This window comes from Pteropus medius, unplaced genomic scaffold (genome assembly GCF_902729225.1).
Source record: "Pteropus medius unplaced genomic scaffold, Ma_sr-lr_union100, whole genome shotgun sequence".
NCBI classification, from domain to species: domain Eukaryota; kingdom Metazoa; phylum Chordata; class Mammalia; order Chiroptera; family Pteropodidae; genus Pteropus; species Pteropus medius.
This window is the reverse complement of record NW_024340849.1, coordinates 18,771,507-18,787,569: the sequence shown is the minus strand read 5'-3', so window position 1 is coordinate 18,787,569 and position 16,063 is coordinate 18,771,507. Positions and strand designations below refer to the sequence as shown.

General features: G+C 38.3%; 2 protein-coding genes and 3 non-coding genes across 6 annotated transcripts; all 5 read right to left on the bottom strand.

Annotated features, from left to right (window-relative positions):
- Positions 1-3,177: 3,177 nt before the first annotated feature.
- Positions 3,178-7,650, bottom strand: CUNH18orf32 (chromosome unknown C18orf32 homolog). The gene is made up of 3 exons (XM_039841967.1): positions 7,398-7,650; positions 4,486-4,673; positions 3,178-3,897 (listed from the first exon to the last, which is right to left on the bottom strand). Exons 2-3 carry the CDS (start codon positions 4,648-4,650, stop codon positions 3,832-3,834), a joined length of 231 nt encoding a protein of 76 aa, XP_039697901.1. The 5' UTR covers positions 4,651-4,673; positions 7,398-7,650; the 3' UTR covers positions 3,178-3,831.
- Positions 7,651-8,437: 787 nt separating this feature from the next.
- RPL17 (ribosomal protein L17) lies at positions 8,438-12,282 on the bottom strand. Of its 2 annotated transcripts, none has more exons than XM_039841949.1 (7): positions 12,195-12,282; positions 11,365-11,417; positions 11,238-11,278; positions 10,591-10,725; positions 10,258-10,356; positions 9,469-9,660; positions 8,438-8,616 (listed from the first exon to the last, which is right to left on the bottom strand). In XM_039841949.1, the coding sequence occupies exons 2-7, from the start codon at positions 11,402-11,404 to the stop codon at positions 8,569-8,571; spliced, it is 555 nt and encodes a 184-aa protein (XP_039697883.1). In that variant the 5' UTR covers positions 11,405-11,417; positions 12,195-12,282; the 3' UTR covers positions 8,438-8,568. The 2 variants fall into 2 exon arrangements, with proteins under 2 accessions (XP_039697883.1, XP_039697890.1); XM_039841956.1 differs by lacking the exon at positions 12,195-12,282 and adding an exon at positions 11,951-12,145.
- LOC120591503 (small nucleolar RNA SNORD58) lies at positions 9,358-9,421 on the bottom strand. Its single transcript, XR_005649905.1, has one exon. It is a non-coding gene; the product is annotated as a small nucleolar RNA SNORD58 (small nucleolar RNA).
- Positions 10,449-10,513, bottom strand: LOC120591498 (small nucleolar RNA SNORD58). The gene has a single exon (XR_005649903.1). It is a non-coding gene; the product is annotated as a small nucleolar RNA SNORD58 (small nucleolar RNA).
- Positions 11,498-11,563, bottom strand: LOC120591510 (small nucleolar RNA SNORD58). Its single transcript, XR_005649906.1, has one exon. It is a non-coding gene; the product is annotated as a small nucleolar RNA SNORD58 (small nucleolar RNA).
- Positions 12,283-16,063: the final 3,781 nt, after the last annotated feature.

The window sequence follows — 16,063 nt, the reverse complement described above, 5'->3', positions numbered from 1 at the left end:
TTTTAATTTGTGGTTTAACGTATGGTCTATTGTAGAGTCCTACATGCACTTGAAAAGGATATGGATTCTGTTGTTGGATAGCATTGTGCATGTCAGATTTACTTGGTTTATTGTTTTGTTTAAGCCCTCTATTTCCTTACTTTTGTCTGGTTGTTCTATCCATTACTGAAAGTGGGGTATTAAAGTCTCTGACTCTTATTGTAGAACTATTTCTCTCTTTAATTCTGGCAACCTTTACTTCATATATTTTGATGGTCTGTTATTAGATGTAACTATAGAAATTCTGTAATAGTGAAAGAGAAAAAAACCTAATATCTACTGATCTTCAAGGTATTTTCTTTTAAAGATATACCTTTAATTGAAAAAAGAACACCCCACAGTGTATGTTACTTTTGTCTTTAAAAAAAGTAAAACACATACACATGTGTATATTTGCTTGTGCATGCAGAGAATCACTTTGAAAATATAAAGAAACTGGTAACTTTGATTGCCTCCTAGGAGAACTGGGTGCCTGGGAACCAGGCTGGGAGAAATCTTTATCTGTCTGCACTCTTGTACCTTATGAATTTTGTACCTAATAAACATATCAAAAAAAAAAGTACATTCAAAAAGTAAATGCAATTAAATTTTAAATGCTGCAGACTGGAAACTAAAGAAAAAAAAAGTAGGGTGTGGTTCAAATTAAAAAGATCCATATTCCATGAATGTAAACTCATAAGTAGGGCAGGCTACTAAAAGAGCTTACCTGTATTCCAGAAAGTTCAGTTCAGTTATGATCATATAGTAAAGGGAAAGAGCAGGGACTAATTATTCATGTTAGTTTATACCCTTCTTCCTAAGGTGACTTGCAAACACATGATGTATACAAAACTGCAACATTAATAATAGGAGGTAGATGATGAGGGCTTGAAGTGGAGCCAATGGTAGACCAGGTGTTCTTCAAAACCTGCTAGGTTTTATTTACTTTTTTCACTTTTTATACTGGTTTACAAAGTCTGGAGTACAGCCCTTCTGTGTTGCAAGTAGAATACAAACTTCATCTGTGAATAGTCTTCACCTAGAGTGGGACTCTCTTTTTTAGAACTTAAAGGACCAAAAAAAGACCTATGACCAAGAGAAGGCCACTCCACAGGAAGGATCAAGACTATTCCCAGATTATTGTTTCTAGCCTGTTCCAACAATAGGGCTCAGGTTTCTCACCTCCCTGCGAAAGAAGAGACTTTTGGAGGCAGACCTGTGTTTGAGTTCTGGTTCCTTATGAACTGAATGGTTTTGGAAAGCTATTCTTAGTTCTTAGTTATCTGCTCTAAGAAAACATCACAGACTGGGTGGCTTAAACAGACATTTTTCACTGTTCCGGAGGCTGGGAACTCCAAGATCAAGGTGTTGGTGTATCTTATGTCTGGTTATGGCCCTCTTCCTGGTTTGCAGATAGCATTTTTTTTAGTGTATCTTCACATGGCAGAGAAAGGCTCTAGTCTTCCACTTCTCATAACAATGCTAATCCCATCGTGAAGGCTCTACCATCAAGACCTCATCTAAACCTAATTACCTCCAAAAGATATCACCTCCTAATAGCACCCCACTGTGGGGTTAGAGTTATTTTGGGGAAACACAAACATGCATTCCACGACATCTGCTTAACCTCTCTGAATCTAGTTTTCTTCTCTGTAAAATGGAGATAGTAATACCTCACTCATATCTTATAGTCTCTTCATCTTTTTCCTGAGCCCTGTGGCTAAGCCTGGGTAGAAAGTTGCTTAGACAGCCAGAACAGTGGGCAGTATTTATATGCTCGTTGTGTCAGTGTACCAGAAAGCAGATGACACCCTCAAAAGTGACCTAGAGCCAGTAGTAAGAGTTGTTATTGCCCCTAGGCCCAAAAGGCAAAGGAGAAGACGACGTCAGTGGAAACTGAGTCATGTGGCATTAGCCGCATTGAGGTGTAGTGACTTTTGGCTAAGGAACACATTTGGCCTAGAGGTCTTGAAAGGAGGAGTCAAGGGAATAAATACTCTGACCTCAATCCCTCTTCCCATCTCCTGCTGCAAATCCCCACTGGCCAAACCCAACAGAACCCAGAGGCCATGGGAATTCTGTTGATGTAGTCCATACAGCTTTCTTGGGCAGCAAAGTAGGGTGAAGGAAGCAGAGATCTGGAGGGGCAAGTAGAAGACACCTGGCACACTTGTAATGATATAAACACTGATTAATGACAACCAAAAATTACAAAAATATAGGGAGGCTATGAGGCAGAAGTAGAGGGAATACAGTGTAAGACAGTTGTATCTCAACGACAGCAGGAAGTCAATAACGTCTAAAGTTGAGAGCTCCAAAAATAGCAGTATATATGTACTATTTAGAAAATACATAGATAAAACATAAGACAAAAGCAACAGGTAAATGAGTAAACTCTAAGGAAGTAGAGACATTATAAACCTTGCAATATTATGATTTAAAAAATGATTTATTTAATGGAACACATTAATTTTAAGAAAGTTGCTAGAAGGCGATACAGGAAAAAAAAACTAATAGTGATTACATCGGTAGAGCTGGAATAAGAGAAGTGAAAGAACATTAACTTTTAGCTTCTTGCATTGTTTTACTATGAACATCTGCTATTTTTATATGGTTTTTACACCTTAAACTAATCAACTGAATTTAGCTACTAAAGGGAATTTATCTTATCTCTCAGGTGGGTTGGGCAGAAAAGTCCAAACCTTTGAAGTCCAGGTGAATCAATGACTTGACCAGACACACAGCTGAAGAAACTTGGTTAGGACCCAGGACTTCAAAGGGAACCCAAAGGCGGAAGTCCCTTCTAACTTCTCCTTGCTTCAGAGAGAATAAAAAAATATGCTATAAAGATATGGCTCATCATCTCTGAACATTTAAAAGTCCCTAAAGTGAATCAGTCCAGGGATAAAAGACCATGTAGAGGCCAACACTAGCAAAAAAGTGCTCAAACATGTCACTGTTATTGAAAACCATGAAGTTTTAGAGTGTCTTGTTATGCTACAATAAATGACTGATATAATCTGCTCTTTAAAGAAAGAAAATATTGTTGTCTCAGAATTTCCAGATGCCATCACACACTATTACAATTCTGTTTTCTAGTGTGGTGAAAAATGTCCCTTTTAAAAAATATTGACTTAAAAAAAGAACCATGAGCTAAACTGAATATTTAATATATTTTATAGGAATAGAAGGGATACAACAAGGATTAGAATTTTATAATTTTATAATATACATTAGACATTTAGTTAAAGGTGTTCCTTTTTTCAAAGGAATTTCCCCTACTTGCCTGGCTTGCTTGCTGTCTTCCTCAGATCAATAAAGTTATTACTACACTGCAGATAAGTTGCTCCACTGTGTTGGGCAGTGATTATAACTTTGTTTCAAGTCATTATCATCTCCAAAAACTCCCTTTCATTTCACTGCACATCTCACTGCACTGTTTCACAGTAAAAATGTACTCTGCTCAAATTCGAAGACCCTGAACAAAAGCCTGAGGCCCAAGGATGTTTAGGTAAAGATTTAGTAACAATGTCTACTGGCACAAACCTTATACTCATTTATATTATTAAAACTACAATAATAGAAATGAAAGCTATTTTAATGAAAAAGGAACTCAAGAATGAAATCATTAAATATAACTAAATACATTTTAAATATAAATACCATGTATTTCCTGATTAGTATCAGGTAAATAGCTAAACTATCTGTCCCAGATTCTGGTCTAAGAGAAAAAGGTCAGAGACAATTACAAAAAAGGTGCTTCAGATTATCAGGTCCATTTTGAAAACAATGAGGTCCTCTGAGACAATCACTTTAGTCTTTCTTTTTATCAGAGATTTCTGTTGGTCCTTTTGTTGGTAATCCATTTATGTCTGCACCCTAAAATGAAAAACCATTTTAGACATTACAACAAAAAGACACTCATTATAAGAGACATTCTCCTTAAAAACAGACTATAAACTTCAGAATGAAAAAACTCTGCTTCTACAAATGTGCAGTATGGCTTAGTGCAGTTGAACACAATCAAAGTTGAACATAATAAGCACCAATGATAAAGACAACAGGTAGTCTAAATATTCATTTTTAAAAATAACCTAATTTTGTTCAGAAAAAGCCTCTATGATCCTTCCGAGTAAATCTCCCACCAAAGTTATCAATCAGTGACAATTTAATATCATCTCTTCTCATCCATTAGCTATTTGCTAATACTCTTACCAGACAGGAAATACTGGTTATTATCTTGGCCACAAGGCAAGGAGCAAATACTTAATCAAAGAACTAGTTTAAAACCTTGGTTTAAACCAAATAGTAATTACTTAAAAAAAAAAAACAAAAAAAACCAAACCCCCTATTTTAAAAAAGGAAGAAATTAAGACACATTAATGAAAAAACTTCTGGTTCTAAGAACTTGCTTATGCAAAAGCCACTTCCCTCACCCCCTTAGTCAAGGCATTTTAATGTTCTTACCTGATAGCCTACTTTGCCTTTGCTTTTATCATTGGATTCTTGTACAGCTTTTCTAGGCCACATACGACTAATGAAGGGGGAAATCAGAGGGTATATGTATGGCTCAAGGAACTTTTTGTAGACCCAGAGCAGAATTGGAATGACGATACAAGGAATGCACACCATTGTCCCAGAGTTGAGCTCCTGAACTGTTGATATATGGGAAGAAAAAACAAATTAGTTCATCACAGATTAATGACTGAAGGAATTTACCTAGATTAAGATATTTGAAAGGATTATTTCTACATTGAAGGAACCACTTAGGTGATACTATTAGCTAAAAGTCTACTAAAAATGCTATCTACAAGGTAAAAGGGTGGTTGGCATGAAAACAACAGTGAGGTTCCTGCCTACAAACCTCTCCAATCACTGCCCCCCAATCATAAATTTGATGATAAAGGAAAGACACCAACATTTGCTGGGTGCTAGGCAGTTAAACACTTGGCATATACAGTTGGTCCTCCGTCTCCCTAGGTTTTGCATCTATGGAGTCTACCAACACCAAATCAAAAATATTTGGGGGGAAAAAAAATCCCAGAACGTTCCAAAACACAAAATTTGAATTTGCCATGCACTGAGCACTTCGCTGAATTCACGCAAATGAAGTTATGTGTAGGAATACTGTAGCCTACATCTAAGTACCACACCATTTTATATAAAGGACCTGAGCATCTGGAGACTTTCGTACGGGAGTATGTGGTAGTGACGTGTCCTGGAATCAACCCCTGAGGATACTGAGGGACAACCGTTTAGCTCACTTACTCCTCAACCCAGTGAGGGTGGGTACTCTTGCTATCTCAAGTAGGCATCAACATTAAGAAACTTGGTAATTATGACTTATATTCCAGTTAGTTTGAGTCTAAGGGCCTAATCATCTTTAGGGACTGACAATATTTATTAGCCAAACCTACGATGCTAAGGACAAATCTTGTAATATGGAATTCCCTAAGATATCACTTTGGAAGATCTCTAGGCTGCAAACTGGCTGGCCTTTCCTAGGAAACAATTCTCCCTTGATACAGTTGCCTTTTCTTTTTAAAGGCAATTAAAGTGTACCGAGTAATAAAACGTTTTATTTAGTAGTATTATTGTTAAAAGTAAATCATTTATTTCCCAAAGTTAACACTTCTAATTTCCTTGATGATTAGCAATCACCATGCAATTTCTCAAGATCAGCAATTTTTTGAAAAAGAACCAATACTACTTCCACAATATACTATCAAACCAAAGACTTCTTAAATTTACAAGAATTTTTTAATCCTTTAGAGTAGGACTTAAATACTAAGCAGCTTTAGAACAGTGCATAAGGCTATTAATTCAGGATGTTAAAATTTCTTTTCAAAATATTGTAAAATGGGTACTATTTACTGGCAAATGAATCAACATCATGACTTAAAATTATCACAATATAAAGGAACAATAGTATAGACAATTGAATCTTAATATGGCTTTGAAATGAACTACAAGAGCTATAAACAAATAAAAATCTAAAAGTACATCAATGAACAACCAGCTCCTTTACAAAGAATTCATAACTAAATTCTTTTTTAAAAGCCCCCCTAGTCACATTAAAATAACAATTTACGAATTTACCAAAATATTTCGTTTCGAAATTTTGAAGAACATACCTGCTGTGTTATTATTATAACAACAAAAATCCAAAAGTTGTGACCTGTCCAAAGTGAATTTACCAAAATATTTCGTTTCGAAATTTTGAAGAACATACCTGCTGTGTTATTATTATAACAACAAAAATCCAAAAGTTGTGACCTGTCCAAAGTTCACACAGTGGTACTTAGTAACTAGAGCTGGCTAAGACCAGAATTGCCAGATCTGGTTTCCTAGCTCGACAATCCTGTCTTTCCCATTCAAAAAACACAATGATCTTGTTAATCCTCTCCTACCAAACCTTCAAAACCAACTAAACCTTTCAAAACAAATAAATAAATGCCCATGCTCTGAGTACTAGGCTAGGTTGATGACTGGCAATCTCTCCATCATAGATTTTTACCTACTTGTACTTGATGTTTTAAGTAGGTTCGTACGCATCGTTTTAAACAAACTCTCAAGAACATTACTAATCACTTTTGTCATAATTATGGCTTTAATAAAACTTTTTAGCTCTCTCTAGAATGAAATTACAATATTTTATCTCCTCCTTAATCTTCATTATGCTTCTTCAGTGAGTTATTTTACTTCATACTTGTGGCAACTGTGGCTTAGAAAGGTCCAGATGGTGGCAATGATACATTGCTAAAATTATTTTACTCTCTCCAAGCTAATTCTCAAATATTACAACAAAGCGAGCAAAATGGATTAAAACTGTTGCAGAGGAATTTTCTTTTATTCGACTTAGTCCAATAGAAGAAAAGGTTGAGCCTGTATTAGAAATCCGGCAGGTGGGGGCGGGGGAGGGAAATGCCACCTCCCTTTAATAACCCAGTTCCGCACATTTCACTGGAGCCAAGAGACAGCGGGACAGGTTGAATCGCAGACGAATGAAAAGACAGGAGAGAATAAGGGCGAATGGTGAAAACAAGGACGAAGAAACCGACAAATTCAGGCTAAAAATGAGAATAAACAGATACACAGGAAGAGGCGTAACGGAGGCAGAAGGATGGGTGGACGCAGACAGGAGAGACGAAGGGCAAGGGAAGAAAGGAGGCAGGGCCCACGTTGGAGGTCCAAGTGGGGTATACTGTGAGAGCGCAAGAGGGCCGCGAGGGGCCCAGAGCAGCAGAGACGCTACGGGGCTGGGCTGGGCCAGCGCGACCCGGCCGGAACCTGTGGAGCAGCCCGACAGCGCCGAGACCACAGCCCATGCCCGACCCGAACCCCACGCCGAAAGTCCGAACCGACTCGACCCTACTCACCCGAGACCACCAAGCCCAAAAAGAAATGTCCGCACTTCCGGAGGGAGGGATGCGCCCCAGCCGAGCCAATGGACACCGCAGAAGGGGCCGACAAAGACGTGCCTGCGTCAGCCTGACGTCGCACAAGCGGGACGTAACAGTGACGCCGGGGCGGATACTGGGCGCGGCCTTGAAAACTTCAAGGCGGCTGGAGACGCGGAAACGCTGGGCTTTCCTGTCCCGCAAAACTCAAATATTGACCTAGGGAAGAATTACGCGCGTTCCGGTGGTTCATCCCAATAGAGAAAGTTACTCCACTCGCACGAAAGAGCGAGGCCATTTTCGAATGCAGCTGTGCGTAAGCCATTCACTCTCCTAGTTAAAAGGGTCTTAAATTCAAGGGCGGGGTAAATTGTCTACTTTAAGGTTTGACCGGAACCCCTACACACTGCCAGTGGGGCTGTAAATGGCATAATCACTTTAGAAATGTCTGGCAGTTACCAAGATTATCCAGCAATTCCATTCTTGACAAATACCCAAGAAATGAGAACGTGTCCACGCGAAAACATACACAAAGGTTCATGGACGCACTATTTGCATTAGCTTTTTTAAAGTGCCCCAAACGTCCAACTGATTAAATAGTATATTCAAATTACTCATTAACAAAGTAGATACACGCTATATAATGAACCCTGAAAACACTAACTCAAAGACAATGGGCCACTAATTGTTATTTCATTCTGAAATTTCCAGAATAAGCCTATCTATATACAGTAATAGGTTAAGAGGTTGGGTCCCTAGGGCAAGACAGGAGTGACAGCTGACCACTGCCATTGTTCTTTGAGATAAGGGAAATATTCTAAAATTGTGGTGACTGATGCATAACTGAATATACTAGAAGCCACTGAATTGTGGCGAATTGCACTGTATGTATGTTAAATCTTAATAAAGTAGCTGGAAAGTTTCAGAGTTTCCCTATGTTCTAACTCCATAATAGGCTAAAAAAACGAAGACATTCAAAACAGCAAGTTTACAAACCAAAATTAATGACACAAGGCAAGCAGAATGTTTCTATTTCTAATCAGAAGAAAACACGTTTTATCCATCTTGCACGGAGACCTGAAGTATATTTACTAATAAAGACAATCGACATTCTGCTTTTACTTTTACTAGCATTTATTTGATGCTAAATTTACTCCCGGGCCATAAGTTTTTGTTTCTTCAGTTTCTTCTGGGATATCTGGGAAAGAAAAAAATAAAAGTATTACGTTTCCTGAAGAAACCCAAACTACATCTTCAAGGAATAAGGTAGTTCAATATAAGAATCAGAAACTTCAACATAAAAGGATAGTCCTTTGACACTGAGATGTGGTATGGAGGGAGGGACAGATGGGAGGAAATTAAGAGGAAGCAGGGGAAGAGAGTTTAAGATGAAACCTGGAGGCAGGCAGACAAGCTGGTAAGAATTACGTGGCAGCAAGGACTGAGGATATTTAAGTGACAATATCAACATAAGTGAAATCCATCAGGTGTGAAGGGAGACTAGAATTACTCTCAGCTTCCTGGCTTCAAGAACTGAATGCGAACATGAGTATATATATAGCTAACACTGCGCAGGAAGGTTAAGAGTAAATCATAAGAGTTCTCATAGAGAACTTTTTCTTTTTAAAAAAACTATATGAGAACCTATTGTAGTAATCATACCACAATATATGCGAATTAAACCATCATGCTGTACACCTTAAACTTAGTGATGTATTGACGATTACATCTTAATAAAGAAAAAAATGAATATGATCATTTACTGAAAATAGGCTTATTAGATTTGAGGGGGCGTTTTTGGACACACTGCATGTGAAAGTGGTTATAGATATCTAGGTGGGGCCATCATAGAAAATCAAAGTTCTGATGTACAAAGTTACTATTCATTATTAGTCAGGAAACAAATGAGACCCATGAAAGCCAGAATATGAGATTGCTGGTTGCTCAGAATAGTTTCCTTTCACGGTTGTTCCAAAGGTGTCCTAAGTTAGTCATCACGGCAACCACAAATCTTATACCGATGAAACCGGGCAAAGACTAAGTAATCTACCTTTTTCTTCTGTGCAACCTCTTCTTCTGGTTTAGGAACAATCTGTTCTTTTTCAGTAAGGATCATCTCAATGTGGCAAGGAGAGCTCATATAGGGGTTAATCCGCCCATGAGCTCTGTAAGTTCTGCGCCGCATCTTGGGAGCTTTGTTCACCTGGATATGCTCAATGACCAGAGAATCTACATCTAAACCCTGGGAAGAAGGGAGGGTAACATTATCAGGTAACATCTTTATTTTAACACCATTACTAGAAAATTAAGTCCCTGCCTTAATAAAATCATTTGTGGAAAACAATCCTTAAGAATAGCATTTGTTGAAGCAGTTGTTTTCACCTTTATTCTAAATGTCCTTTCTTAAATATAAATAATTACCAAAACTCGGTGCTAAGTGCACATTAAAGGTCATTACGAGGAGTGAAGTTCCAGAATCTACTAGTGTCAATATTTACTGACAATAAATGACAATAAAACAAAATTTGTCGGCATGACTTCGCAGCAAGAAGGGTCATAGATCTACATTAATTTTAGTTCTGGGCAAGCTTTCCAAATGTGAAAGGGCAATGGATAATCCCCCAAACATATATACCTGTGTTTTGTTGACTACATCAACGATTTAACTTCTAAGTAAAATTTATCATGTAAGCAACAAACTACATTAACCCTTACAAGGGCAATCATTTGGGTAACTATACTTTGCAATAGTTTTATTGTTTGTATAAATTCGGACAACAGCAACATTAATTGAACTATCCAAGATGTAGATATAAAAAGATGTTCGTGCTTTGGGTACCTTAAGTTCAGCATTACTCTCTGCATTTTTAAGCATGTGCAGCAAGAATTCAGCACTCTTTTTAGGCCATCGACCCTGTGTCCAGCCCCACTGTTTGGCCTGAAAGAAAACAAAAGAGAAGCTATTAGTCATTTTCCCTGATTTAAATCAAATGTTATAATCAAGATGAATTTATTTTACTCAACATCGAGGTTGCTCAGAACATCATTTTTTTCATGGTTAATCCAAAGGTGTCCTAAGATTGTCATCACAGCAACCAGAAACATCTTAGCCAATTTTAGCCCATCCACTTTCCTTTACAATTTTTTTCAAATAGCAACTATTAATTCTCACCTGGGCACACCTACCAACTCCACCATTGTAACGACGGAATGGTACACATTGCTTCTGTAAAGTGACATCCTTCAGATACTTGGTGGCTTTTCGAATATGCATACCCTTGATGGCCTGGGCAGTTTCACGAGTATTCTAAGTATAAATAATATAAACTGGGAGTTAACTATGTTAAAGGGTCACAATTTTTAAAAGCGAACATTAAATTCTCAAAATGTCAATATCTATATCAACAGCTAAAACCTTTCCATTCTTTGGAGATGAGGTATAATAGTGAGAAAAAAAAAATCTGTGATTAAGAGCCAGGGAGGTTTGGTTTGAAAATAGAAAAAATTAATTCTAAACCTGTTCATTCACTGTAATGTTTTAATTCCATCACCTTATAACTACAATTACCTGTCCTACAGCTTGATCTGTACACTAGGTTCTCTAGTTCTTTAGTAGTTTTTTATCCAATTCCACATATCCTAAATCAAAACACTCATTTTATACTGATTAATATCTAGAAGGTGGCTGGTCAGAATTAATTTTCACAGTAACTCCAAAAGTGTCCTATGAAACACATTAATGTAGCTACCTTTAAAATGATTTAAAAAAAAAAAGGAATATGCAAAATGACTCTAAAAGCGTAACTACAATTCACATACCTTAAAGTGAACACGAAGATTTGAACCTCTTGATTTGCATGCTAAAAAATAGAGGACGTGTTGATTAATTTTGAGTTATCTTATTTTTCTCCTATGCCCAAAGAATATGTATCTCTTGTTCACTTACATTTAGTGGGGTTTTCTGGGTCAAGTGAGTAGCGAACCATTTTCGGAGGTCACCTGGAAAGGGGCAGGCATTCTGTCAATACATACTTACAGTTAACTTATACGGTCTAAATCTGTATTAATTGCTATCAACAGCTGCTCAGACAGTAGTTGTTTTCATGACTGATCCAAAGGTGTCCTAAGAAATGCCATCATCGCAGCTATTCTTTTCCCCATCCACTGCTTTCTCTTTGCATCTACCAGCGACTACAGCAGTGCAGACACCAGAGTGGTGCCACGAATCTCATCAGCTTTTTGGAAGCCATGAGCCTGTTTTAATGCTACTCTGAATCCTTCAGGCGTAAAATGACATGACCCACTTTTTCTGTCTATAGAAACCCCTTTACTCACACAACTTCACACACTTTAGGGCTTTAACCGTTAAACGCTAGCAAGTTTGAAACATTCATCTTCAATGAATAATGCCTCGACCCAACGTTACTCCCCCAAAACTTTCCTTGAGGCCACAAACGCATCGCGTGTTTGGCCACCACTCACCACTGGACCTCTAGAGTAGCAGGGGACACTGACCACTGGCTGCCTCTTCCCCTGAAGCCCCCATTCCCGCTCATCGCGCCCCTCTTCGGGCGGCAAAGGCTGCAAGGCCCCAGGGCGCCAAATCGGGTGCTCCTAACGTCCCCTTGCATAGAAGGACACTGCCTTCAGCGAGGAATCAGTAACGGCAAGAGTTCTCCTCCCGAAGACCCTGAAATCGGTGCCCCCGAGGCCAGGATGGCGACGATAACCAGAGGATTCCACACTCGTAGAGAGACACCAAAAACAGTCACTCACCTGAGGCCGCTTAGGGGAAGAGGAAGAGCGGGGATTTCTGGGAGAATTCATGAGAACTCGATCTCTCGCGATATTTTCAGCTGAAGAAACGAGATTTGAAGAAAGAAGGGCGGAGGAGAAAGGGAGTGTGGAATGTATTTTAGAAAGTCTGAAAACGAATTGTATTCTTAGGGACTGTCTCAAAATTCTCCTTTTTTTGTATCCGGAAATAAATTTAGGAATTTTAAATATCAGTCAATTAAAAACAAGTTGGTAGTTCTAGGACAGGATCACATATTATTAGATATACACAAGATATTTATTTGTCAATATTCGTTAAGCTTGAGTATCCCTGTATCTCCGAAAGTGGTTTGTAAATAGGCAATTAAAAAGATGTAAATAGACAATTAAGAAGGTAATCAGAAAATTCTCAGAATGAGAATATTACCCAATCAATTGTACTGGAAACTGTGTAAAGAATGTGCTAACTGAAGGGTCTGGTTCAAGAATGGAATCTGGTTCTCCACTGTCACTTCTTGTTCTTCATTAGGTGGAGAAAAACCCTTAGGTATTTTCTCCCTTTTCATTGTTTAAGTCATTGGTGGTTTAGCACTTAGCTTTAGGTTTTCTATTTCACGGCACCATCACTCTAGGCAGATTCAAGCTCCAAGTGAATGGACTCTGGACAACACTCTATACACTTGACTTTTTTTACCTCAATTCTAGAGACTTCAGTCCCAGGTCCTCTGCAGGACTCCACTCCCATTGCCAAACAATAGATTCTGTGGTATTTCCTCAGTAATTCCCATCCCTCATGTCTTCAACCGCCACTCACTCACCACTGGACCTCTAGAGTAGCAGGGGACACTGACCACTGGCTGAGAACTCCCAAATCGATATCTCTTCTCCACATCTCTCTCCTGAGCTGGCCCAGGTATCAAACAGCTCCTGGGACATCTTTCTTGGAGGTCTCCAAGACAAATATTTGAAACCGAAAATGTTCTTAAACAGAATTCATCTCCTTCTCCAGTTTCTTCTTTTCTGTTATATAGTAATAATAATAATAACATCCAATGCTTTAGAAAGCTTACAAAGTTCCAGGCACTATTTCAGTGCTTGTACGCGCATTTACTTAACTAATCCTTGGGACAACTGTAGAGAGAGATATTACTATTATTTCCACTCTATAAATTATGAAGTTGAGGCATAGAGAAATTAAGGAACTTCTCCCAAAGTCCCACAGCTCAAAAGTGACATCTGGAAGCAAAGGCAAACTCCAGTAACCAAGTCATCACTAGGCAATCCTACCTCTCCTGCCTTGGCCAGTAGCTTCTCTGTACTCCTAAGTTCTTAAACTAGAAAACTCAAAGACAATTTATCCTTTTCTTGTCTTGGCACACGTAAGTACTTAAAATCTGGATTACTGCTGGAGTATTCTAAGTGGTCTGCTTGCCTTTATTTTTTCCATACTCTAATATATCCTCCATATTCTTGACAGAATCATTTTTTCTAAAATAGCTGCCAAATGATGATGTCATTTTTCGAGTTTCATTTTTTCTCCCTCCCTGTGATTCCTGTTCCAAATTCCTGAGGATGACTTAAGAGCCCTCTGTGATCTGGCCTGTGCTTTTCTTATCCCTAATCCTTTCTTTCTCCTTCCCCTATACACTTCAGGCATATTATCTTTGATTTCAGGAAGAGATCGAACCTATGGTTAAAAGATAGATATGATACTGCATTAGATTCTGTGTCAGCTAGCATTAGATTAGACTAAAAGGATTCAAGCCTTTCAGGATTATTTCCTTTTGATGGGAATGGTTTATCTTTTAGAGCCTCAGCAATGTTCCTATAGAATTTAAATGAACTCTTTAAATCGTATTTGATATATACAAATATTTCCTTCAATTTGTTGTTTGTAAATATAAAATTTTTAATTGTATTATATTTATTATGCAAAAATCTTAATTATTAAAACAATGGGGAACTACAAATAGGTTTAATCCTTAACAATCAATTTATTTATTCCTTCATCCATTCAACAAATATTTATTGAACACTTATTACATGCCTGCCATTGTGCTAGGTGCTGAACTGAAACGTACTAGAAGAATTCCTAACCTCAAGTCTTGGGGCGAGAATAAGAATAGAAGACTAGAGAACTATCAGGGGAATGGTCATTTAGAACATGGTGTGAAACTGCTAAAGTAGGGTGAGCACTGAGGACTTTATTAATAGCACTTAGTGTGGAAAAGCCTTCCCTGAGTAGATGACATGGCAGCTGCACCATGAATAACCAGGAGTTACCTGGCCACAGAAATAAGAGAGAAATGATCATTGTTATGGGAACTGCAGATGTTCAGGTTACTTTAGGGTTTGATTGGGGAGAGATGAGAGGAAGAGGTGAGCCTGACCTTAAAGGATTCTATTTGTTTGCCAAGAAGTTTTAAATTTATCTGAAAGTCAATGAGGGACTTTTGAAAGCATTTAAACCCTTCAGGGATGGGTGAGGTGACTTGCTCAGATTCACTTTTAAAGGGATCACTCTGCAGGGAGACATTCGGGGTGTCACAGGGGCGAAACCAGAGGCTGGCATAAGATGGTGGTGGCCTGAACTGATCTGATTCAGTTCAGTTTTTTTTGGCAGAGAATGGAGAGTAGAGAATGCATTGAAGAGATTTTAGTAAAAGTCACAGGGTTTCATGATTGTAAGCTGTAGACTTTGGGAGCTTTGTAACCTGGCCAACCCTTTCTGGACTTCTCCTACCTGATTGTATTGCCAGTATCTCTTCATTGAGCCTATAGCACAGTCTTCTCCTGCCTCTTAGTATAACAAAGGAAAACCAGCTTTATAAATGACACCTCCCAGAGGGATTTTGTATTGGATTGAAAGGAGAAGCATGAATTGCCATAGGAAGAATTTCATTCATAAGCAGTTGGGCAAGTGTTTTTGAGAAGCAGTAGGGTTTGGAGTTGGGCCAGAGAGTATCTTTCCTGCCAACCTCAGAGAATACCAGTGTTCTGAGCAGAATAAGGCCATTTGAGTAATAGCAGGGTGCTTTTTGCTTTGCCCAAAATGTTTTATTTCTGTGTTAATTTCTCACTCTTTTTTTCTTTTATGATTTTGTGTTAGAAAGGGCTTCTCCATTATGATAATTTATTTAAATTCTTCCATTTTGGGGGATACTTTATGGTTTTATTTTTCATGTTTAAATATGCTATCCATTTATTGTAAAGCCTGAAATATGGATCTGACTTTATTTTTTTCTCAAGGCTACCCAAATGTTACAACAGTTTGTTCAATAATCTTTGTTTTTCCCTATAGATTTTAAATTCCATCTTTATCATATGTGAATAATGGATAACTTTTTAAAGATGGGACATACTAGAGAATATTTGCACAACTGTTTAGTCCTCTAGTTGAGAGGGATAAATTGACTCTGCAAGAAAGAAGGTATCACCGAAAGCTGAGTCCTTGAAAATGAGAGAGGAGATGGATCCAGGGCATAAGTGAGGGGGTTGTCCTTAGAGTAAGGCTGGAACACGTCATCCGTGGTAACAAGGGAGGACCTGGAGACTGGAGTGGATACAGGTAGTTTGGTAGATATGGTGATGTGAAGGTAATTGGAAGAAACATGCTTGCCATTAAACAGCACTTACTGGACGTGGTTCCATAGCGTAGCAGTTAGCATGTCTGCTTTACACGCAGAAAGTCCTGGGTTAGTACCTTAGTGGAGCATTTTAAGCAGTTCACACTGGTTTTCTCATTGAGAAAATTTTGAGGATCCTAAAAACTCGAGGATGTAGATGTCCTTACAGTTTACATTCTTTTAAACCAGAAGAGGGCTTTTGGAGATAGGCTATTAACTGAGCATCTCAGTGAGCATGTACCC